Here is a 25,892-nt window from a genome sequence, read left to right on the forward strand (position 1 = left end):
TTTACCTCTGGATTTCCTCTCAGTCTCTGCAATTTTCACAAGTAAATTTTCTTTTTTTTTCTTTTTCTTTCTGGTCATTTAAACTAATTTAGTGCCTGTGAACTCAGTATTTCCAGAACTAATGTCTTTGAAGGAAATATGCTGTTCATCTTTTAGGTGCTCTTGTGTTTTTTTTTTTTTTTTTTTTTTTTTTTTAGAATAGGCATCTCTCCCAGATATTTTTGGGTCATCCTCTTAATGAATGGCTTTGTCTTGAGAAGTTTATTATCCTTGGTACCCTACAGATAACAAAACAGAACAGAAAACCTAAACTACCACTGTAATGGCCACACTACTTTGTTAATTATTTCATTGCTCAATTTAAAATGTTCTGACTAAAACAAGTTAAGAGAGAAAGGGTTTATTTTGATTTACAATCTGAAGACAGTCCATCGTGTTAGGAACATTATAGCAAGAGCAGAATGAGGTGGCTGGTCACATTGGGTCTATGTCCAGGTGGATGACAATAATGCATGCTGTGCTCAACTTTTCATTTTTTTTTTTAAATTTCGTCTTTAATACAGCCCATTGAATAATGTTCTGAAGTCTCATATGAATGTTCCCACACCAATTAACATCATACAGATAACTCTTCATTGAAGGGTCCCAGGAGTGATATATATATTCCTTCATATGGTACCCACAAACATGTCTTCTGTGTGATTCTTCAATTTGTCCACCTGATAATCACTATTAAACCTCAGTCATTAAGAAACAATAAGAGGTATGGAAATATGTTTCAATGGTCTTATTGACAATGACAATAGAGGAAAAATGAGAAATAAAAAATTTAGAGTCATTCAGTGGAATTTTATTGCTTGAGTGCAGTCCACATCAGTTCACATCAGTTTATATCCCCAAAAATCATTCTGCCTCCAAAGCCCTCTAACATCATCCTCCCCAAGCCCAGCCCTTCTCCCCAATTCCATCAGACTTCATTGGCTAAGATAGCCTACACTATCTGAAAGAACACATGAAGACCACAGCAGTCAGAAAAATAGGCCACACCAGTCAGAAGAACAGAGACCCTCTGCTATACAAAAGGCCCAGCTAACCACCTGAAGGCCAGCCTCCAACTTGGACAGGGACTCCCTACTAGATCAGAGGTCACACTGGCCACTAGAAATCCAGGCCTCAAAGACTAGAAGACCAAAGAGGAACCAGAAACCAAGGAACAGAACGCTCATCTAACAAAGACAAATCAGAAATCAGGACCTAGACCTATAATCATACCAAGACCAGAAGCCTAAATGCCAGTGTAAGATATAATCAACAACCACCAGGGCAATATGGCACCACCAGACAGACACCAGCTTCCTATGGCAACCAATAGAATTCAACAGATAGAAGAGAGAATTTCAGATGTTGAAGATTCAATGTAAGAAATAGATTCATTGGTCAAAGAAAATGTTAAATCTAAAAAAAAAAAAAATCCCTGATACAAAGTATCCAGGAAACCTGGAACACTACGAAAAACATCAAACCTAAGCATAATAGGAATAGAAGGAGAAGAATCTCAGTTCAAAATCCCAGAGTACATATTTAACAAAATCATAGAAAAAATTTAACATTAAGAAGGAAATGCCTACAAAGGTACAAGAAACTTATAGAAAACCACAGATTGGATCAGAAAAGAAAATGTCCCCACCACATAATAATCAAAATACTAAACATACAGAACAAAGAATATTAAAAGCTGCAAGAGTAAGATATAAATGCAGACCTATCAGAATCACACCTGACTCTTCAAAGGTGATCCTAAAAGCCAGAAAGCCCTGGACTGATGTCTTGTAGACTCTAAGAGAGCACAGATGCCAGCCCAGACTAATATACCTAAAAAAAACTTTCAATCACTGTAGATGGAGAAAACAAGATATTTCATGACAAAGTCAAATTTAAACAACATCTATACACAAATTAATCCCTAGAGAAATTATTAGAAGGAAAACTCCAACCAAAGTATGTGAGCTACACCCATGAAAACACAGGCAATAATCTCATACCGGCAAAACCCAAAGAAGGGAAACACACACACACACACACACACACACACACACACACACACACACACAATCACATACACTACCCCCCTAAAATAACCAATCACTGGTTGTTATTATCTCTCAAAATCACTGGATTCAATTTGCCAATAAAAAGACACAAGCTAACAGAATAGATGTGAAAATAAGATCCACCCTTCTGTTGTATACACAAAACACACCTTTTGTATGATATTTTGTTTGTATTCTGACAAATAAAGCTTGCCTGGAAATCAGAGGGTGTAGCTAGCCACTAGTTAATCATAGAGGCCAGGCAGTGGTGGCACACATACTTAATCCCAGCACTTGGGAGGAGGAAGCAGAAGATCAGGAATTCAAGGCCACCCTGTGCTACATGAGATTGAACCAGTCTGAAACAAAAACAGAGCCAGGCAGTGGTGTCTCACACCTTTGGTTCCAGCACAATCAGAAGGTGGAGACTGAAATATAAGGTGGGTGGAGACAGATTCTAGGCCCATTCAGTCTGAGGATTCCTTGAGAAAGGACCACCCATTCGGTCTGAGATTTCATAGACCTAAGAAGTCTCTGGTTGCTGGCTGTTCTGCTTCTCTGTTCTTTCAGCTTTCACCCTTGATACCTGAATCTGGGTTTTTATTGATTAAGACTAATTAGGATTGTGCTTGATACATCTCAATATCAAAGACAGACATTACCTCAGGGTAAAGGGTTGAAAAGTTTTTCTAACCAAATGGACCTAAGAAGTAAGCTGGTATAGTTACCCTAATATCTACCAAAATAGATGTCAAACCAAAACTAATCAAAAAAGATGAAGAAGGACATTTTATACTCATCAAAGGGAAAATACACCTAGATGATGCCTCAATTCTAAATATCTATGCCCCAAATATAAGGGCACCCACATTTGTAAAAGAATCATTGCTAAAGCTTAAATCACACTTTGAACCTACACATTAATAGAGGGAGACCTCACCATTCCACTCTCACCAATGGACAGGTCTACCACAAAAATTGCACAGAGAAACAACAGAACTAATAGATGGTAAGATTCAAATGGACCTAACAGATTGAAAGGGAAAAATCAGTAGCCATCTTGAGAGATGTTTCCCCTTCTCCTCTTCCAAAGGTATTTGCTGACCAGCAGTTTTAGAAGTGACCAGAAGTTGAACTTATAAGGCTGGGACAATAAATCTATATATCCTGGACTTGGTAAAACAAGATATGTGGAGTAATGGGCTCAACTGACCAGAAATTGAACTTATAGGAGAGCAAGACTGCAACAATTAATCTGAATTTGTATATCCTGGGTTCAACAAAAGCAGGACATAGAGAGTAAAAAAAAATATGTTTCTGTAGAAACCCTGAATCCTGCTAGCCATCAGTAACCTCATGCTTATAGTTCAACCAGTAACTTCAAAGAACTACCTCACCCCTAGCCCCCTCGTCCAATCCCAAGCTGCATGTAAACCTTTCCTATATAAACCTCTTAAAGTGAGTGCTGGGGTCCCTTCTCCTCCACCTGCTGTGTCAGGAGGGGACCAAGTCCTGGGCTTGCTTGTTTTGTTATTAAAAAACCTCTGTGTGCTTGCATTGGATAATGGCTCTGTGGTGGTCTTGCTTGGGGGTCTTGCCACCTGGGCACAAAAATATCAGGAAGCAAATTTAATTGGATAAAATGAAAGTATACTATGAAAAAATAATAGGTTAGGGGAAACAATGGAAGAAAATAGTTGAGATTAAAGGGGAACACATCCTCGAATTAATAAGTGGGAGTAGAGTAGTAAAAGGCATCAGAAATAAGGAAGTAATGACTAAGGCGATCTGAGAAAATTCCAGAGTGGTTTAGATATGAAAACAACCATGTGGAATCTAGAAACTTCCACCTCTTCTCTACAGACCACCCAGAGAAACTCCACTGCAAAGGAGTGGTCAGGTAGACCAAATGAGGGACTAGAAGCTGGCCAATATAACAGTAGCTATTAACTTTGTGGCAATCTAGACTTCACACTCCAAATAAAAAAACACCAAATACAGAAACTGTCCTCAGATGGCCCCCTTTACACAGTGTGGCAAGAAACAGTGCGCTATCAGGCAAACTGAAAATTCTGTGTTCAGACTCTTCTAGGAAGACAAATGCCGGAAGGAAAATGGGTGTGTAATTTGTCCATTGGGACCTCTGATTTGATTGTCAGTAGATTACACTGGTTGCCACCTGCAGCCGGTCTCACGTGCTCTAACAATTTCTCTATCTTCTTATGGCCTTGGGGCAGCATGTCAGTTTTAGATAACTTCTCAGGTGAAAAGGAATCCATCCAAATCATTTCTTTCTGAACACCTTGTACTAGCATGTTTGTGAAAGTGAAAGTATGTGAATAGTCAGGAAAACCTGACAGACATGGCAATATGACAGTCCTTCCACGTAAGTATGAAGCCAGGAGGAAATAAATGATAACGCTGAGTTCCCGTTCAGGGATGTGAATCTCATCCAGCCCTGGAAGTAATAGGACCACAACATATGCTACGAAGCCCATGTTGACATTGCCTGCAGTTTCTTCTGATTTCTAATTCCTCCACCTCCAGTCAGTTTACCCTCCTCCCCAACCCAATCGTCACAATTGCAGCTAAACTTCTCCTCCATTACTAGGTAACTCCAGAATCATCACCAGTTTTCAGAGAACTCAAACGTGATCTCACCCCCAACATATATTTCCTATAACTGGGGTCAGTGAAGTGAAAAGCATCAGACAGGAAGGACCCTCCAATTGAATCTTATAAATAGGCATAGCTGACACACAGTCAGGCACTACCCTTCTATAGCTGGTTTGTGCTCTAGTAAAATGGAGACCAAGTCTTAGAGATGATTTAAGTTGAAAAAAAAAACTGAATTCAATACAAAAAGAGTCACCACTGATTGAGTACATCATTTTACTCTTGTTACATATATAGTAAAAATATCCATAAACTCTCATTTCTACTTACCTCATTCTTGTTCAGAAACCATATTGAACATGGCCCCAAACCGTTCTTTTCTTGTAAATGGGTGTAGACTTCTACCATAGGCTGTTTATCCTAGAATAGGGGTAGCTATGTTTAGTACAGATATTCAGTGCAACATTATTGAGCCTTAGAATAATCATCGTCTATATCTGCAGTATTGTTCATATACTCTCTGTGTTCCTGGGTGCCCTTAATATGACATGAGTGTGAGAGGCAAATATCTTGAAATTGAGATCAAAGTGGAGCACTGTGCTCACATAGCTCTTTACTCCACTAACAAAGTAAGACATTTCCTACTCAACCCTTACCCATTCCCTTCCACCATGTCTGAAATCCATGAGCCTGGTTAGGAAGCAGAGCATGTAAAAGCCTATACTTGCTAGGAACTCTACCTCCTTTCTTACCATCAGTGATGTTCCAGTGCTGGTCCATAGAGCTCTTAAATTTCCATTTCCTATGAAGTAGATTCGTCATGTTAGATCAAAGAAATTTAGAAAACACCGGTAGACTCTGCGGGTGTGGGGGACTCACAGAAACCCACTATCTACCAGAATCAGTCCTTCTTCAAAGTTACTAAAACCAACCTACCATCAAAAAAGAATTTCCGAGCCTCTTATACAGACTTTCTTTTCTAACACCCATAGATTTAGTCTAGTAAAGCAGCGCTACATAGACAGATTGACTATCACTGTTTCCTCCATTCCAGCATCCTTTAAAGGATCAGCTGTTTTGTCCTCTCCTCTGGGAGAATAAGATTCTCCTTTACACCTGAAGGTCGCCTGGTGCCAAGAAAGAATAAGAGCAGAGGTGATGCAAGAACAAAGGAAGGGGAAACTATTGTATTTGTTTGGTCAGAAGTCATGAGACCCTACCTCCACTTCCATAGACAGTCTTCTTGCTCTGTAGGGTTATAAAGTAGGGCCTTCAGTGCTCATCACTTTCAGCCACCATTAGTGCACTCCTGATTCTGGTTATTATGGGAGCTGCTTTTGAGTTCCATGCTAAGTCTGGCCCTGTCTTTCCAATTAACTGGACTACATGGACTCTGTCTTCCACCTCAGCCAACTCACCTACCTTCTCTCCAGTAGTTAAATTTACCCTTTAATACCCTACTTCCAGCTGTTGTAATCTCTCAGTCTTCACTTTTCTCACACTTCCATGAGTCCACCATCTCCAAAATCCTGTGTCAGATCCATAGCTGTGATCACTAAGGCTAGAATGCAGCTCAAGGAGAGGCTCCTCAGAATGACCTGGCAAGCACATTCCTCTAATGAAATAGCTCTGGGAATCCCTCACAAAAGAGTCTGTTAAGGGAAATGTGCCCCAAGGCTCTTTAAAACTGATTTATCAAATTCTCAGCCTTAGTAATTTTGATGAATTACTGCACCTTGTACACAGAGTCTTTGTAGTGGATAGCCATTCCAGCTTGGATCTGGAAGTTCCAACCCCCCTTGAGACTCTGGCAACTGTCACGCCTACGAGGCGGGGAGAGGGGAGGCGCCTGGAGACCCCGAGAGCTGGATGGACCAACACTCTCTCTGTGTGCTCTCTCTGTGCCAGGATGCTGAATGGTGAAGGTGAACTGTGCAGAGCTCCGGAGAATACCGCTGGACTGCGATACACCTTACCCAGACCCTGTGACCTACCTTTCACTTAATTTGTGAGTTACGCCATTAAATAAATATCCTTTTAACTACGTGAAGTGGCCAAAATAATTTCTCCAATAGGTCTTAAAGTCCCTGATGACTTTAATATTACCAGGTTGCAGCCAAAGTTAATAACTAATGTTATATTGGCCAGCTTGTAGTCCCTCATTTGTTTTACCTGACTTTGCTGGAGAGCACCTTTCCATTCAGGCCTCACGGTACACAGTTCAGTGATTTAAGGAGTTAGGAACAACACAGACACAGTCTGTGTAGCCTGGGGATTTTCCTAGGTAGCCATATCTAAGTGATACCCTGAAAAGTCCATTTGCTGTAGCATAAGCAACTGAAGAATTTCAGAGTGAAGCAAGCAATGGGTTAAAAAACTGACATGTAATTAGATTCCACAAAATTGTTCTTATGTCCTATAGTCTCTGCCAGTCTGGAAACTTAAATCCTGTGGTGCTTATTGCAAAGTATGTGTTCTTTTATTTCATAGGCATTTTGCTCAGAAAATAACACTAAAATATTTGGAGGGTGATGTAGATCTGAGGGATCTACCCTCCAATGTCTTAATAAATTTGCTTCTCCTTTTATCTCCATTCTAGTGGCTTTTCGTGATATTGATGATGACAAGATCATAGGAGGATACACCTATCAAGAGAATTCTGTGCCCTCACAGGTGTCCATGGACTCTGGTCACCACTTCTGTGGTAACTCCCAAATCAGTGACCAGTGGATGGTATCTGTGGCTCACTGCTACAAGTACTAAGTGATGGTTCCCTGACTGCAGTTCCCACAGAGGAGGATATCTTTGTGCCAGGCATCAGTATGGGCAAGTGATAAAGTTATTGGGGAGAGAGGAAAGACATGTAAGAGAGAAGTTGCTGGCAGCTAGTGATATTCATGGGGTTTGAGTGACCATAGACCCATAGTATGTTTCAAACACTGAACAGAAAACAAAATATATAGAAGAATGTGCCATGAAAGGAAATAGAATTTTTTTCATAGAAACCAGTGAAGAAGTGGGCAAGGATTGTCACAAATGCTACCTAGGACTTATCTTAGGGAAGTGTAATCAGAATTGTTCAAGAACATGGCTGAAATAGACTTCATTCATTTTCTTCTGTTATTGCACTTATTCTCTATAAGGGGATGATAAACACTGTCCCCACAATGGGATTTCACTATTGATAATGAGTGAGAAAGATTTAAAAAAAAAACTTGGTAAAACATGGTTACATAAGCTCACAGTATAGATTGTGATGCAATAGGTTTGGAGTTAGGAGCAAGGAATTGAACCTCTCACAAGATCACAGCTCATACTGTTAGTGGCTGGACACAAGATCTTGCCCCAGTTGTTGAGGCACAACAGCACAACAGTTCTTACAATACAAAAATGATGATTAAAAGTTCCTGTGTAGTTATCAAAGATGCAGAGGATGAGATGTGCTTCACATAGCTCCTTTAGTCCTCACCAGTGGATTCATGAAGGTCTTTTGGTTTCATAGAATGAAAAGAAACCTGTATCTATCCCCCAAATACCATATCTCTATGAATAGTAAAGTAAGAAGGTGCCAAACAAGTTCAAGACCTACAGTTCTCCTCCTATGAAAATGATACAAGCTTTCTCACAGACTTTAAAGCCACAGATGAGTGGGAAGCTTGAGAAACCTGGAGTTGGTTGCACCACAGAGTGAGCCTCTACTGTCCTTCATCCTCCCAATAGCTGCATCAAAGTGAGACTGAAAGAACATCCTTGAGGACAATGAGCAGTTTGTTACTGCTAACGAGATCATCAGCCACCCCATTTTAATGGGCAGACCCTGAACAATGACACCATGTTGATCAATCTCTATTCCTCTGTGACCCTCAAAGCCCAGGGAGCCCCAGGATCTCTCGTCCACATCTTGTGCACCTTCTGGCACTCAGTGCCTCATCCATCACTGGGTTAACACCCTCACTTTGTGGTGATCAGGGCCCACTTCCCTTTCTTTGTATTCCCTCCACAACCAGGCACATGTCCAAATTCATCCCACTGGCTTCTGAACTGCAAATGTTTTGAACTGCCCGGTACACACAGGTTCTGCAGGTACAAGAGAAAACTACACAACAAATAAGCTGATCCCCAGAATGTAATCATGGCACACGCAGAAAGTGCTGTCGTTACTTTCAGGAGGGATATCAACGATGAGTATTCTGGGATCAAAAAGCCATAGTTCCTAACTGGAACATAGTATCTTTGGGAACACTCCATTGCCTGCCAGCTGTTTCAACACTGGATTGTTGCCTACATACACATGTTTTCATTCTTTTCTTTTCCTCACAGTCAGTAAACCAGACATACTTCAGAGCCTAGATACCCTACTGCTGCTTCAGGCTGACTGTGAAGCCTCCTATTCTGGAAAGATCACCAATAACATGATCTGAAGTAGCTTAACATGATCAGAGGGAGGCAAGGATTTCTGCCAGGTGGTTGACTCCCTTCATACATCCAGACCCCAGTACTCCTGTGACTTCAATGCCCTATGGTATGAGTCAGAAGTTTCCTTAGGTGGTTTCATGGGAAATGAGGTTTACCCTGGATGTCAAATCATTTGTGGGAATAGAGGATGGACTGCCACGAAAACCAAATGGAACTACAGAGTGACTAGAATGGAGTATTAAGTTTAGAGTAAATGTGTTGCTGTTTCTACATACCTCTCCTTTACAGTTTTCCCCCTTCCCAGGCTGCCTCTGGTAGCTCTGTGTCTTTGCCTGATATCATTAGCTTCTTGATAGTGATGAATATGCTTCCGTTGAGGTTATCCAACTCTTGCCTTGAGAGGTCACAAGAGCATCTTGTACCTCAAAATAGGTTACATATAATAGTTTAGTAGCATGTGAAGAGATGAAATGCTAAAGAAAAATTATAAAACAATGTCAGAGAGAATGATTTTGGTCTTTAGTAAAATACAATTCAGAAAGGTGATGTGAAAAATCTTAAAATATCATTTAACACTTAATGTGATTTTTTTTTAACCAGGGGAGAACGCGAACGCAGTCCCCCACTACCACAAATTATGCAGTCGAGTTTCCCGCATTTGGGGAAATCGCAGGGGTCAGCATATCCGGAGTGCAATGGATAAGCCCCGCCCTGGGAAAACCACCTTCGTGATCATGGTATCTCCCCTGCCAGGTAAGTATTAATGTGATTTTTAAATGAACATTTTAATGAACAAATTCATTATTGTGATACCTATAAACACAACACTGACTAGTTGCATACCATGGTAACTATGAAGGTGCAACAGATAATCTCATACCTTGTTGGTAACCAAGGTCTAATTGGACTTAAAGCTTTCAAAATCACAAGAAGGAAATCATGACTGATACTAGAAACCTAGCCAGCTTCCCATGGCTAGTAAGATCAGGAATCTTTCAAGAAAACCTACTACTGTTGCCTTGCTAGATCAGCGTAACTCCTAACTACATTCCAAAATCTATCCTTACGTGAAGATTTATGCATAGCTCTCACTGCCCATCACAGTAGTTTCTCCTTAAAGCAAATGCAGACCACCACAGAAAAACATAAATGGCTACAATGCAGAGATCAACGGACCCTGGGGTGCCTAGTCCCATTTACCACATGACTAGCTCAAAGGAAACTTCAGCCTTTTTAACACTGTAGGAGATGGGAGTGGGGAATAGTAAAAGCCAGAAGACCAGGAAGTCAGCTATGAGCCTGTGTCCTCTTGAGTGGGCTACCTAGGCAGAACATGAACAATGACAATATGTTGTTAGATCTCTCTTTATTGGGCAAGCAGATTTTGTGTTTTATTTTTAAAAGGAGTTTTTGTTGACCCTTGTGTTCTCTCCTTCATTTTCCATTCTTTAACATAGGCTAGCATTACCTATGTTATGTTTACATTTCTGTGTGCCCTCCATTTATGTTTTCATTTATATTTTCCATATCTAGTTATCAACTATCATTTTTTGGCTGTTATTTGTTTTTTTTTGGTAACTTTTTTTTTATTAAGAAATTTTCTATTCATTTTACATACCAACTACAGATCCCCCCTTCTTCCCTCTTTTCACCCCCCCAGCCTTCTCCCCAACCCACCCCCTTCCCCACATTTTCCAAGTCAAGGTCTCCCATGGAGAGTCAGTAGCACCTGGCACACTCTGTTGAGGCAGGTCTAAGCCCCTCCTCCCTGCAGCAAGGCTGTGCAAGGTGTCACACCCTAGGCACTGGGCTCCAAAAAGCCCACCCATGCACCGGGGATGGATCCTGATCCTCCTGCCTGGGGTCGCCCCAAACAGTTCAAGTGTAACAACTGTGTCCCATATCCAGAGGGCCTAGTTTAGTCCTATGGGGGCTCCATAGCCATTATTTGTTCTTTTTACAATTTTAATTAAATGTATTTATTTATTTTACATACAAACCACAGTTTCTTCTCCCTCCTCCCTCCCTATTCCCCTCTCCTCTGCTGCCAACCCAAAATCCACTCCTCCATTTCTGTTCAGAAGTGGGCAGACCTCCCATGGATATAAACAAAACATGACATTTCAAGTTGTGGTAGGAAAAAGCACCTCCCCTTGTGTGTGGGCAATGCAACCAAGTAAGAGGAATAGGTTCCCAAAAGTCAGCAAAGGAGTCAGAGACAGTTCCTACTCCCACTGTTAGGAATCCCACAAGAAGACCAAACTACACAACTCTTACATATATGTAGAAGGTCTAGGCAAAAAGGTCTTAAGGAAAAGAGATGTTCAACTTCTGGGATGAGATAGCTGATGAGAAGCCATTTGTAGTGGGATGGAAAAGACTGAGGGTAACTCATGATACATACTACCGCACAAAAAGAGTAGGAGAACAACAGAAATCACAGTAGAGGTGATTGGACAGCTGAAAAGTATGGAGATATAGAAAGGCTGTGAAATGGAGCAATTAACATGTATCTTCAGGCAAGAATCACATATGAGAATCAAAACCTCAAAAAAAAAAAAACAGAAAGTAAGTCAAGCACTATGATAGAGAGAGATACAAGTTTAAACAAAGAGCATGCACATGGTTATCAAAACCCTTACACACAGATGAAAATTGTTGGTGTGACAGTGATCCCTTCTGTGTGACAGGTCAACATGAAGAATGAATATAATTGTCACTCTTCGTATCATGGAGGGCTCTAACAAGATAGTATCTTAGGATGGTTGCTGATTGATTGATACCATGCTACTCTGCAGTCATAAAAAATAGGAACAACCAGAAGCAATTGGATCTGAGATACTCTATGAGAGCATCTCTGAGAAAGATGTTTACAAGAGGCAGTTGTGGACAATGGGACACACAAACGTGGACACACTGAACTGAAGTAGCCAGGCATTAGACTATGAAGGGCACCTTGATTTATGGCACTGCTATTTGTAGTAAGGATTAATCCTATCACCTTTGGATAAGTAGAGACCGACCAAAATAGACCATAAGCCACAAGTCAGCATGAGGTACAAAGATGTTTCTTTGATGTAGTTTTCTACCATGGAGTGTAAGAAATCTGAAGCTCATGCCAAAAAGAGCCCTCAATTTCTACAATCTCTTTCCTCCTGTAGCACTGAGATATGGTGAGTTACCTCACACTCCTTCTGTCATAACTTCCCTGCAATAATGGACTACAATATCAAATGATGACCAAAAATAAATGTTTTATTGATTAAATTCAATTTTCAGGGTATTTATTTTATCACAGCAGTAAGAGAAGTAACCAATGAAGTACTGTTGTTACATTGGTTTCTTTCCTCTGAAGGGTCCTGTGGACTGAGCCTTTAAGAGAAGACTACTCACAAGGAAGACACATGTAAAGCTGGAAGAAATAATCATCCCAACCAATGTGCACCTGTGATGGAAAAGCAAGGAAGCCTACCTCCCCTGAAAGAAAATAGCTCCTTAAATACTGAATCCAATGATAGTGAAGAAGTTAAAATGTCAAAAACATAAAAATAAAATTCTATTTCTAAAAAGAAAATAAACTATTTCAGAAAGGGAAAAAAAGCACATGCATGCCACATTGCTGAGAATTTTAGTTAAGGTATTGAGATATTGACTCAAAACAAAATAAAGTGAAAACACTAAAAATGTAACTGTTAAAAATGAAAAATTCAAAGGCTAAAACAAAAAGTATGATGGAAAGCATCCCAGGTAGACTAGACTGAACAGAAAAATAATACCAGGGATAGAAGACAAGGCTGAGGGAATACTACATTTAGCCAAACACTGAAAAGCAGGTAAGAGTATATATTTCAAGTACTCTGAAATTATGATTGAGTCCAATCCTGAAAATCAATAATCTAGAGGAAGAAGAAAAATAAATCTCATCACAGAAAACAAGTTTGATAAAATTACAGCAGAAAATATCTCAAATCCATGGAAAGACTTGGACATTCAAGAATCCTGAATACTCTGAATCCTGAATAGTCTCAGTGGCTCACCAAGGTGTCTTTCATTCTGTGGTCTACCAGTGCTGAAAGGTTATTGGGAAGATATCATGGCATCCCAGAAACCAGGAAATGCTGTAATTAAAAATCCTGTATATGTTTCTAGGAATAAAGTAAATGAATATACTTGGCCCCACCCATTGATGAAAATCTACAGTTAATTAATGGCTGCTGAGAAATAGAGAATCAGTCTTCCCCAGGGACAAGCCCCTTGATATATTATCCAGTCACAACCAGAATAAAAACGTCTCCATGACATCTGATAATTAAGATGTCAGGAAATAATATTAAAACTGACAATAAAAAAAGCAAACATACAAACATGAACCCATCAGAATCACATCAGACTTCTGAGTTGAACTCCATATGGGGAAGTGGGTACAGAATGGTATATTTCAAGCCCTGAAGGTAGGACACTGACTAGTATATAATAGAAAAGAAATCTATTAAAATTCACATGGAATAAAATCCTCCTAAAAAGGATTTCTGTAAAACCAAAGAGTAAGAAACAAGCAGAACTCAGACAATTATCCCATGTGTAGCTCATATGATGAACATAGATATGCGAAAAGAATCAAGACTCTTCCAGGGTGAAAGCAGAAAAGCTGGGAGGTGAGAGACCAAAGAGGGTAATGAGGAGCAATATGAACAGAGTAGACAAAAAATACATGCATTAAAATTTTATAATAAAACACACTGCATTATATAACAATAAACAAACTTTTAATAAGCCAAAAGATGAGGTGAATTCAAAGGAAGATTTAATAATGGTTTATTGGAAGCACCTAACTTTCAGCATCTTCTTTAGGGGATAAAAAGTCAGCAAGAATGCAGCTGCCCTCTGAAGGTGAGACATGATAGAAAGGTACCACAGAGAGTAAATCTGTCCTCAAATTCCCAACTATGTCTTCAACATTTAGTGTCTTTTATTCAGCTGGTCTACTCTATTAGTAATGTTTTCCATTGTTATTATTTGATTTATTATTTTTTCCTTCTAATATTGAATTTTCATTTCATAACCTCTGTCTCTTTGCTGAGTTTCTTTAACAAGTCTCCAATTATCTTTCTTTCATCCAGTGCTCTAGGTTAACCCTCCTTAAGGCCGTTGATTGTTTTTTAAACTAGACTTCTAAATTCTTTGCCCAATATTCCATTACGTTAGCATATTTGCAGGCTATTATGTATTTAAGAGTGATGGATTTCTGACATATTCATATTGACTTGCCTATTCATATTTCTTGTTCATGTGGTGAGATTTCTGCAGCTATTGTTATGGATATCTCTTCTGGTGGTTTACTGGTGTCTTCTGAGTGAACAGCTTTCTCTTGATAGTTCAAACCCCAGCACTGCTTGGAGAGGAGAAAACTAGCTATGGAAACAAACAAACAAAAAAAAAAAACAACAAAATCAAAATCAGTTAAGATATAAATTACAATAAACCAACTGAACAACTCAAGATCTGTCCCACACTTTGTATCTGTTCCCCAGAAGTCTCAGTGGCTCACCAAGGTGTGTTTCATTCTGTGATCTACCAGTGCTGAAAGGTTATTGGGAAGATGTCATGGCCATCCCAGAAGCCAGGAAATGCTGTAATTAAAAATTCTGTATATGTTTCTAAGGGTAGAGTAAATGAATATACTTGGCCCCACCCATAGATGAAAATCTACAGTTAATTAATGGCTGCTGAGAAATAGAGAATCAGTCTTCCCCAGGGACAAGCCCCTTGATATATTATTCATTCACAAGCAGTCAAACCTAAATGCATATACATATGAGTACCACTAAATAAATCATCAGGTTTTATTTATAAATTCTTATGTGTGTGCATATATAGTTGTTGTGAAAATAATAATTAAAAATTAAGAGGTAATAAAATGAGAAGTGGAGAGGAGATGAGACAGGAGGATGAGAGAGATGGGGAATTATGTTAATATAGTTCTTGTATATGAAATTCTCAAAATATGGGTAAAAAATTTAATAAAAAGTTATAAAATGAAAATTAATGTCTATGGGGCATTTATATGTTGTCATTCAAAGGTGTTATCATGGGTTTTTCTTTCCAGAGAAACTTGCTTAGAACCTGCATTTGCTTAGGGATGTACTGTTACAGGATTTCAGAAGCCTAATCCTTCAGGGCAAAGGTACTTCCTACAGGATACTGAATACACTGTTAAAATTTCTATATTTCTGCCATAGAATGCCTCATGGAAGCTTCCATGTAGCACTAGTAATTTTGAGATTCCTTCTTTAAGAAAAACAGTAATCAACATTTTACTAGCTTCTGCAAAGTAACTTTCATTGCATTGCTTTCTTGATTTTAACTCTCTCCTTTCTTGAGGAAATGTGTATCCTTCCCTCTGAGTTAGTTAGTGGTCATTTTAGAAGTTCATCAGCTCAAAATATTGTGATCCTCATCTTAAAGTCTGATAGCATCACTGTAGCTAGGAACTGCCAATAGTGGGGGTGGAGAGATGGCTCAGAGGTTAAGAGCACTGGTTGCTCTTCCAGAGGTCCTGAGTTCAGTTTCCAGCAACCACATGGTGGCTCACAAACCCTCTCTAATGAGATCTGGCGCCCTCTTCTGGTTTGCAAGCATACGTGCAGGCAGAAAACTGTTTATATAATAAATAAAATAAATAAACACATATTCAAAAATTTAAAAAAAAATGGCCAATAGTTGCAAGTGCACCTGAAAATTGAAAACATCTCTATGTAAATGTCAGGGAACATTCAGAGAGGCAATCTTCTAGACTTTAGAAAGTATCATTTCTTTCCTACTAAGTACAGTAATGGGATAGAAATAATCTTTACTGAGAGACTCCCAAGAAGCATCATGATAATTTTACATAAATGCATCTTGCTTTTTCTAAGTCATGTCTAGTTATATTTGTGGACCAAAGAAAAGAGCCCTGGAATGTGAAGAGATAAGACCACACAGAAGCCACTTATCCAGGAGGTAGGATGAATGGACCAGAGAACACAGGTTAGAGGTCCAAAGAGCTAAGAGAGAAGACAGGATTTTAAGAAGTCTGTTTCTGCAAAAATGACTTTTCTGGAGCTTGAACACATTTCTTTTGCAATGAGAGAAGAACATCTCCTTAACCATGTTTCTCATACTTTGAAGTCCTGTAAGTGTCCCCTTATCCTAACTCTCCCATCATTGTCTAGGACACTGACAGTTACAGACAAAGTGTTTATTTTTCCTTAGGAATCCTGAATAATCTGTGGATTTTTATTGTTATTTATACTTCAGAATGTTTGATAAGCTACTGTAATATTAAAACATCAAAAATAAGTTTTTAAATTCCTCATATATCTGATGCTTAAAATTGTCTCTATAGTGCTCCTTATGAGTGATTGCAATTGATTTTGTATATTTTCGGCCATAACCTGAATTTTAAGTGCCTTCCTTTTATGGCTATGGTCTGATATCGGTGGTGTGGCACGCCTTTAATCCCAGCACTTGGGAGGCAGAGGCAGGCGGATCTTTGTGAGTTCAAGGCCAGCCTGGGCTACCAAGTGAGTTCCAGGAAAGGCACAAAGCTACACAGAGAAACCCTGTCTTGAAAAACCAAAAAAAAAAAAAAAAAAAAAAAAAAAAAGAAATGTTCAACTTTTCTTCTTCTCAATTTAATTATATGCATTTTGCTTTTATAAAAGATACTTCCAATCAGCCAGGCAGTGATGGTGCACGCTTTAATCCCAGCACTAGGGAGGCAGAGGCAGGAGAGTTCAAAGCTAGCCTGGTCTACAAAGTGAGTTCCAGGACAGCCGGGACTGTTACACAGAGAAACCCTGTCTTGAAAAACAAACAAAAAACAACAAAAGTTCCTTCCAATCAATGGGCAATACTTTTAAAATTAATACATACATTGTGGTTGGGTAGTAATTTTAGTGCTATGCATGCCAGAATAATGAATAGTAAAATTAAAATATGTATGGTCTATAGGACCATTTTCAATAAATCATTAATGTTTTTTGTTCATCCATAATAGAAGGATAGTTACATTCAAATAATATACCGCTAAAAATCATAAAATTAAATTTAGGAAACATAATGTACTATTATCAGGGATAGAAATGATCAAAATACATTATAGGCATGTATGAAATTCTAAAAGAATAAATACATATTTAAAATGCAATTCATAAGGAATAAAGGCAAGAGAAGGAGGAAATGAGAATAAAAGAGCAAGAGATTTAAATGCAGATATAAAATAAGAAAAAAATATGTACATGAAGTCAGATGAATATAAGAATAACAACTCCCAAGTATAAAATACTTTTAAATAAAAAAATTGAGAATAAGAAATAATAAAGAAAAAGTAATAGAGAAAAAAGTAAGTTAAGATATGAAGTAGGTAGGACCTCACTGAGTCCTCTAGTCACTGTAACTTATTTGAAGGAGATTGTTACAAGTCTTGCCTGGCGTCTATTGCACTTCATCTCTGTTGTCACCCCATTGGTGACATCCCACTCCCCTTGTGGCATGATGGCTGTCAGGTCAAATGGGTGCTGCCAGTGTCAGTGTTAGTGTCACTTTAGAAGCTTCCTTAGTTTGAATGCCTGGAGCCTGCCCTAACCTCAGTGAGTTTTGCACCTTGTGAGCTGGAAGGGTTCTCACTTTCTTCAGAGGCTCTCTGGTTTTTGTTCCGAAGACACAAGCATCTAAGCTGAGCAGTGCATCCTGAGTGTATTTGGGAATACAGGAGATAGGCATTCACATCTGCACTGGAGGGGCAGAACAGGGGGATCTGGGTGCCCTTCTGGCTATTTTTAATGCTTCCAGATTCTTGCCAGCAGCAAATCATTTTATGGAGTTGAGGAGATTGAGTAATTGGGGGTTCACAAGGGTTGGGCTCACAACTCTCAGTCTTGCATGACAGAAAACTATACACAGCAGAGATGCAGCAACAGAAAGCTATACACAGCAGAGATGCAGCAACAGAGGCAGGGGACTACCTGTTTTCTAGAGTTCTCAGTGACGGCAATATTATGTAGGCCAAAGATTTGCTCTTCATCACAGTTCAAGGCCTCAAACTGAATCACTTTCCAAAGGCCTAGTTTCCTACTGCTTAAGGTGTTCACCATAGACACCAGACCCTGACCTCCTGTATGATGACTCCCAAGGCTCTCTTTTATGCCAAACATGCAGCAAAGTGTCCCCAGGCTCGCTGACTTATGATACTTCTCTTTGTTTTCAAATCCTTAAAATCACTCACTCTCAGTCAGTAGGCACCTCCTCAAGATGGAGTCTGGCTGTACGTTCTCAGAGATGGGACACTGATATTTTCACACAGGCTCTTCTTTATTAACCTGACTCTTCTTATGTATGTGTGTCATGGGGAAAAATTCTAATACACTGTCCTATCTGAAACCTCAGTCTATCCTTAATACTTTAAATCCGCAATCACTAGAGACTTCTCCATTTACTTTACTACAGTGAATGAAACATAAGAATGAATACAATGTACAAATGACATTTTCCTGGGCATGAAGCTTTCATGTGATTTATAACTCAAATGACTGGTGAGAGATAGTGCAGATAGAGGACTATCTACTCCAATAACCTGATCACCCATGACTAACCTAGGACTCTAAGCCTCTGTCTAAAACTTCAGAATTTGAGTGTGTGTATATGTGTGTGTGTGTGTGTGTGTGTGTGTGTGTGTGTGTGTGTTGTAACATAAAGTACTCTTTACTATCCAAAATTAGCATGTAGGCCAACATATTCAGGAAATAAATTTCTTTAGATAAAGCAAAATTCTGTTGGAGAAGAAAAAAATGATGGAGTTAAGGTGCTGAGATCTGAAAGGAAGTGTAACAAGTGGGTTATAGAATAGTGTATGGAACTGTGGCTCAAGAAGGAGCTAAGGAATTTGGAGAAGACCTGAAAATGAAAACAATGGTGTACAAGCTGAAAACATCTGCCTTTCACACTAAGGAGACAACAGAAAGACTCCACTCTGTGACAGTGTATCAAGTGAATGCTGATCTTCAAGTTTGAGCTACAGAAATGCTTACATCCTCAGATGGTTCCTTTTATACACAGTGTCAAGGATCAATCCAAAACTCTGTTTAGCCAAATTCATTTCATTTATGTTGCTAACTTCTTCACCATGGGCCACATGTCAGGGTACAAGGAAATGGGCAGACACTAAAGCAAATAATTGACCTCTACAGCAGGAGTCCTGCAAACAAACCCCTGCAACTACACGCTAACTACATTGTGGAAAATTCCACACACATAGTGAAAATTCACCACACATAGTGAAATCCTTCAATACTATGATCTAGCTGTGAACACAGAGTTGTGTGCAAATGTGTTTGGCAGGCAACCGATGGGATTATATTGCAAGGTAAAAGTCTGAGGCAAAATACTGAGTGGAATGCAAATTCTCTGTTCATGTTATGCTAGGTGCTTACAAGAGGAAGGTGGATGAGTTGAGTAATTTGTTCCATCAGGACTTTGTATTTGACAGTCATGTGCAGCAAATCTTACACTCTGACAAATTACAGGTTTTCTAGAAACTTTGGGAAGCATGCTGGTTTTAGATTAATTTCTTGGGTAAAGATAAATCTTTGTGAATCCATCCTTTCTGAATATCTCATACTAAAACATTTGTGAAAAGTTAACATGAGAATTTCTAAAATCTGTCAGACATTGTTCAGTAGGACAGATTTTCTACTTAGGCTTGAGCTCAAAAGCCTTTAGATGAGATGTAGGATGCAGAAATGAGAGCACTGAGTAGAGGGCTTTGTTGTAAAGCTGGTCTAACAATACTGGGATTGGAGCCACAGCATAGCCTATGAAACCAATGTTGGCCTTTCCGGTAGCTCATTCTACATTTTCCAATCTCCAGTCATGTTATCATCTCCAACACAATTGCCACATTAAAGCCAAGTTTTTCTACCTTTATTTAGCATCTCTAGAATAGTCAATATGTTTCAGAAAACTGATATATAATCTCAACTCCAACATATATCTCTCTAGGCCTATGGTTGGAGTGGAGAAAATGAAAGATAAGCAATTGGTAGCAAGGCTCCTGCAACTGACTATATAATTAGATTCAGATTGACACATCATCAGGCTATAAGCTCCTCTGGCCAGGTTCTACCTCAGTAAATTGAGGAATGGGTCTAGCTACATACAAAATAGAAAATTACAGAATCCCTATTGGAATACATTTCTGACTGTTAGAGGTAGCTGTCTGCCATAAGCCTAGCATGCTTTCTTTAAGCTTGGCAATAGTTTCCTGTTCTCTACCTGTCCTGATCTGGAGAATGTCTCTGGGCCTCAAGGACTGACCTTATCTGAAAGCTGCCTTTAAGCCAAATGCCTGCCACTTAACTAGATGCCTGATTCATCTTTTGCTTGACCCTTGGCACAAATCCCTGCTGTGAAGACTTGTGCTGAGGAGCTCTGATATAGGACCCTACTGCCACATACTAAGCCTTGTGATAGGAGTGTGCCACTTAATGCAAATTAAGGTGTGTCCCCAGGCTCCCCAGTCCTATATATTCCTTATACTCTGGAAGAAAGTTGAGCTGATTCACCAAAATTAGTCTTCCAGAGGCCTCTCTCTTCCTGTTCATGGACCATGTACAAATTTCTGTCACCCCTTCTGCCTCTTTCCCCACTCGACATGGTGGTCAAGAGACTAAGAGGGAAAGAGAACCTTCAAAAATCCCCCCCGTATCTATACACAGCTGATTCTCTGATCAGAGCCCAGACTCTGTCCAAACGTTTTCTACTACATCTGAAACATCATGTATACTCTTAGGTCAGGAGGCATCTTCCTAGAATATAGGGTATTTATAATTAACGCAGTTTTCTGGAGCCTTGATGACTCTTAAAAAGGACACATGATGTTAACAAACTATAAGAAAAAAAAAAGACCTCAGTTTTGGAGTATTTCACTCCTGTAATGTATCAAATAAGATCATATGTAAGTTTTATCCATCCTCTTCAAGATACCTGCAACCCATGAGTCTGGTTAGAAAAGAGACAATGGAAAGCCCAAACTTGTTAGGAACTCCTCATCTCCTGCTTTTTCATCATTCCCGTTCTATTTACAGACCTCAGAGCCCTTTAATTTCATCTTCCTACTCAGTAGATTATTTGGCTTGTCAGGAAAAAGGCTGGGACAATAGTGATGTGCTATTAGGTGGTTTCCAAACAGCCCCACTAGCTACGAGAACCAGACTATCCTTAAAGTTTCTTCAATTAACATCCACAAAGTCAGAGGATTTCTAAGGATCCTAGAATGCTTATTTCTTCCTAACTCATCTCCTAGCATTAGGAATCTCACTGTATGGACAGGGGCTTGACTTCCTCTGATTGATCTATGCCAGTGACATCTCAAGCATTATTGGTTCCCACTCTCTGGCCTGAGAAAAAAAAGTTTCCTTGTCACCTGTAAGTTTCCTAGTGACAAGGGTGCCAAAGAGAGAAGCTGATGCAAGACTCTGGGAAAGAGAAATGTGCAGTTATGTTTGTGCAGGAGGACAATGACCCCTCCACTCTATGCCTTCCTCTCCTAGGGAGCTATAAATTCAGGCTCTCTTCCCCTGCTCACTACCTTCTGCCACCATGAGTGCTCTCCTGATCCTGGTCCTTGTGGGAGCTGCTGGTGAGTCGCATGCCTTTCTCGAAGCTCTTTCCATCCCATTAACTGGATTATATGAACTGTCCAAATGCTGTCTTTCTATCTTCTGATAGTCTCACCAGCCTCACCAATCTTCTCCCGATTTTCCTGGGCCCATTCTTCACCTTTCTCACTTCTCTTTTAATCTGTTCTCTTTTACTTTGTAATTGGTACCAAAAACAAGGAATGTTGAAAGGTAGGCCTGGTAGAGGTTCCATGAAATGGGCAAGCATGGCCACTACTTGACCCCATGACAGTGTGGTAATTCCACCATAGATAGTTTCTAGGAAAAGTGTTACTGAAAGCAAGAAAACTTTTGTTTTGCCCAAAATATGACCATTAGAGTTATTACCTTACGTGTCCTGTGTCTTGTCTGTTTACTGGGATTTCAAAGTTCTACAATGAACTTAATCTTACCAGTCATGCATTGAAAGGTAACAAGTGCTGTTACATTGGCCAGTTGCTGACCCCTCCCTTTGTTATGTCTGAGTTGACTGGGAATTTCTTTCTATTCTGGCCTCAGTCTACAGAGTTGATTTCTGTGGGAAGCTGGCCTAGGTCAAATCATCCTGACAGTCCAAAAAGTTAACATTCAGGTGGCATAAACAAGTAACAGATGTAAAAATAAAGCAGGCCATGGGTAAACCTAGCTTCAAATTGGATTCACTAAGTCTGTTCTTAGGTAGTTCTTGACTGTCCCAACCTTGATGATCAGAAGAGATCTGGGCCCTGTAGGAAGTACTTATCTGTCCTGCAGAGCCCAATACTGGGAAGCCCTATAATCCATTGTTGCCTAGTGTGCACAGCATGATCCCAGTTTTCCTACACTCATACTCACTAAGAAATCTAAAGGGTTTAAGCTGCCATAGAGCCAATGGCCTCACCTTCTAGCACCCTAAAATTGGTTTATTCTCATTTTCATTCTCCATTCAAGTTGCTTTCCTGTTGACGATGATGACAAGATCGTCGGTGGATACACTTGCCGGGAGAGTTCTGTGCCCTACCAGGTGTCTCTGAACTCTGGGTACCACTTTTGTGGAGGTTCCCTCATCAATAGCCAATGGGTGGTGTCTGCTGCTCACTGCTACAAGAGGTAAGGGATGGGCTTCTAGATGCAGAACTCATGGGCTGGTACATGATTAGAACATAGTACTTGGGCAAGTGGTGAAGTTACTGTAAGGTAACTAGGGAAAGCCATGAAGAAAAGAATTGCTGGCAACAGCTAAGTATCATGAGCAAGAGTGAATTTTGATACAGAATAGAAATCTTCTCACTTCCCCAAACAAACACATAATATAGCAAGGATTATGGGCCATTAAACCCTGAAGAATTCATCTTGTTATCATAGACACCAATGAGAAAGTCAGACAAGAACTTTGTATAAGGACCACTAGCTAAAAAGAACAGTGAATACCAAGTTTTCAGAAATCAAATTAAATATTGGTTAATCAATGCAGTCTCTACTGTGTGTTCTCAGTCCTGAATATGTATCATAAAGATGACAAGGTTTCTTAAAACACAAAACCCAGGGTTAGATTCTGGCTCAGTATTTCTGGAGTTGGAAGCAAGAATGTAAACTTCTCTCAGGGTCTTTTGTCACACTGGTGTGGGTGTGGTGGTATTCTAATTGTACTGAAATGTGATTTTGATTGTATGTTAATAAATAAAGTTGCCTGGGGGTCAGAGCTATTAGAGCCATAGACAGAGTGTGGCGGTGGTGGCACACGCCTTTAATCCCATAGATCTCTGTGGGTTCAGGGATACAGCCAGCATTGGAGACATATGCCTTTAAGACCTAGGGGGCTATACATTCAGACAGTGACGAGGCAGTCACGTGTTTGGATTTACAACCAATGAGAAGGCAGAATGACTGGAAAAAACGATTTACACACAGGAAATAGCTCTCTTTCGAGAAGCTGGGACACAGAGGAGTAAGGGTGAGATTTTAGCTCTGAGCTCTGACCTCTTGGCTTTCTCTTTTTCACTGTTTCTGTGTTTCTTATTTAATAAGACGGTTGGTTACATCTACAGTGTGGGTCCTTGCACAACTCTTCGGTCTCCATGGGATTAGGTTCTACATAGTAATAGTTTTTAACAAAGCAAGAAGTATTTGTCATAGTTTCTACTATAGTAAACAAAGACTCAAAGGGTGAGGTGTACATCAAATCCATATTTGGATCCATATTGGATCCATATTCCTGGATGTATCAGAGTCTGTAGTATGACAGGTTAAAAAACAGCCCAAACTGAACTTCTTTATTTTATACCCTATATACCAACAACCTCTGTAGGTTAAACGGCCAGGGTGCCTAACCAGAAATTGTCCATCATTAAAGAGCTTCTCCTTTGAGCTATTCCTGAACATGAAGTTTTGGAATCTGTAGTGTGTTTTGGTTAATGTGTTGAAACTCTGAACCATGTCTTTTCTTTCCAAAAGCCGCATCCAAGTGAGACTGGGAGAGCACAACATCAATGTCGTTGAGGGCAATGAGCAGTTTGTCACTGCTTCCAAAAGCATCAGGCACCCCAACTTCAATTCGAGGACCCTGGACAATGACATCATGCTGATCAAGCTAGCTTCCCCTGTGACCCTCAATGCCAGAGTGGCAGCTGTAGCTCTGCCCACCTCCTGTGCACCTGCTGGCACTCAGTGCCTCATCTCTGGCTGGGGCAACACCCTTAGCTCAGGTGGTAAGTATGACATTTACCTACTCCATCCTTTCCTCCCCATGTTTCCAAAACCAGACATGTCTCTGGATTTGAACTTATTAGCTTTCACCTTCCAATTATGTTTGAAGTACCAACTATAAGAAGAGTATACATGGTAAAAAGGGCTACAACATACCAAGAGGTTCTCTTCCTATAACCTAAAGAGAACAAATATACACTGTGTTATTATACTGAAAACAGGATCAAAAATGGTCACTTTAAAGTTTTAGAAAGCTATAATTCTTTGTTGGAATTTATACTCTTAATGATTTCTCTGGTGGTTAGCCATGTTGTTCAGGGATAAATTATTAATCCTCGGGCCTGGAGAGATGGCTCAGAGGTTAAGAGCACTGACTGCTCTTCCAGAGGTCCTGAGTTCAATTCCCACCAACCACATGGTGGCTCACAACCATCTGTAATGAGATCTAGTGTCCTCTTCTGGCCTGCTGTCATATATGCTGTATACATAATAAAAAAATAAAATCTTTAAAAAATTATTGAATCACTGGGTGCTCTAATACATATTTCTTCTTTGATCACTACCTTTTCTCAAAGTGAATAACCCAGACCTGCTCCAGTGCCTGGATGCCCCTCTGCTGTCTCAGGCTGCCTGTGAAGCCTCCTACCCTGGACAAATCACCAACAACATGGTCTGTGCTGGCTTCCTTGAGGGAGGCAAGGATTCCTGCCAGGTGAGTAGCTCCCTTTCCATATGAAACCCCTCTTCTCCAGGAGGGGGATTTGACTATTCAGTATTGTGAGACTAGAGATTCATCCAGTGAGATGGCAGAAGTGATCTCTACCCTGGATGTCCTTTCATCTCATTAGTAAGATTAGAGGATGTGTTTCAATGAAAAACAAATGCAGTCAGAAGCTGACTGGAATAGGTCTTAATGTAAGAGCAGATGTGACCCCTTTTCTTCATGCCACTTTTTTAAACACTGTATTTCTCCATTCCAGGGTGACTCTGGTGGCCCTGTGGTCTGCAAAGGACAACTTCAGGGCATTGTCTCCTGGGGCTATGGCTGTGCCCAGAAGAACCTCCCTGGTGTGTACACCAAGGTCTGCAACTATGTGAACTGGATCCAGAGCACAATTGCTGCCAACTAGAGATCCCCAATCCCTCCTTAGTCCCTGTGTCAATAAAGTGCATTTTTCATCACTACCTGTTCCTCTGTCTGACCTTTCTAGTCCCTTAGCTCTGGGAGGCAAGCTCTTATCTGAGGGTTTTGAGATCAGGCAGACATTCCCCATTGAAATTTATCCTGGACTCAACATGGGCCTCATGAAACAATCATCAGCAAAATCTGAAACACAACAATAATTTCGGTGGAACCATAATAGGGAGTTTATTTCATTGTACTTTTTCA

At 39.9% G+C, this 25,892-nt stretch overlaps 1 protein-coding gene and 1 non-coding gene across 2 annotated transcripts; one reads left to right on the plus strand and one right to left on the minus strand.

Annotated features, from left to right (window-relative positions):
* Nucleotides 1-4,460: 4,460 nt before the first annotated feature.
* On the plus strand, nt 4,461-25,684 carry LOC114698003 (trypsin-like). The gene is made up of 8 exons (XM_037204293.1): nt 4,461-4,476; nt 7,306-7,410; nt 9,723-9,850; nt 21,710-21,798; nt 22,748-22,906; nt 24,251-24,504; nt 25,078-25,214; nt 25,483-25,684. The coding sequence occupies exons 1-8, from the start codon at nt 4,461-4,463 to the stop codon at nt 25,630-25,632; spliced, it is 1,038 nt and encodes a 345-aa protein (XP_037060188.1). The 3' UTR covers nt 25,633-25,684.
* LOC114698023 lies at nt 9,720-9,883 on the minus strand. Its single transcript, XR_003735291.1, has one exon. It is a non-coding gene; the product is annotated as a U1 spliceosomal RNA (small nuclear RNA).
* Nucleotides 25,685-25,892: the final 208 nt, after the last annotated feature.

This window comes from Peromyscus leucopus, chromosome 3, assembly GCF_004664715.2.
Source record: "Peromyscus leucopus breed LL Stock chromosome 3, UCI_PerLeu_2.1, whole genome shotgun sequence".
In the NCBI taxonomy this organism is placed as follows: domain Eukaryota; kingdom Metazoa; phylum Chordata; class Mammalia; order Rodentia; family Cricetidae; genus Peromyscus; species Peromyscus leucopus.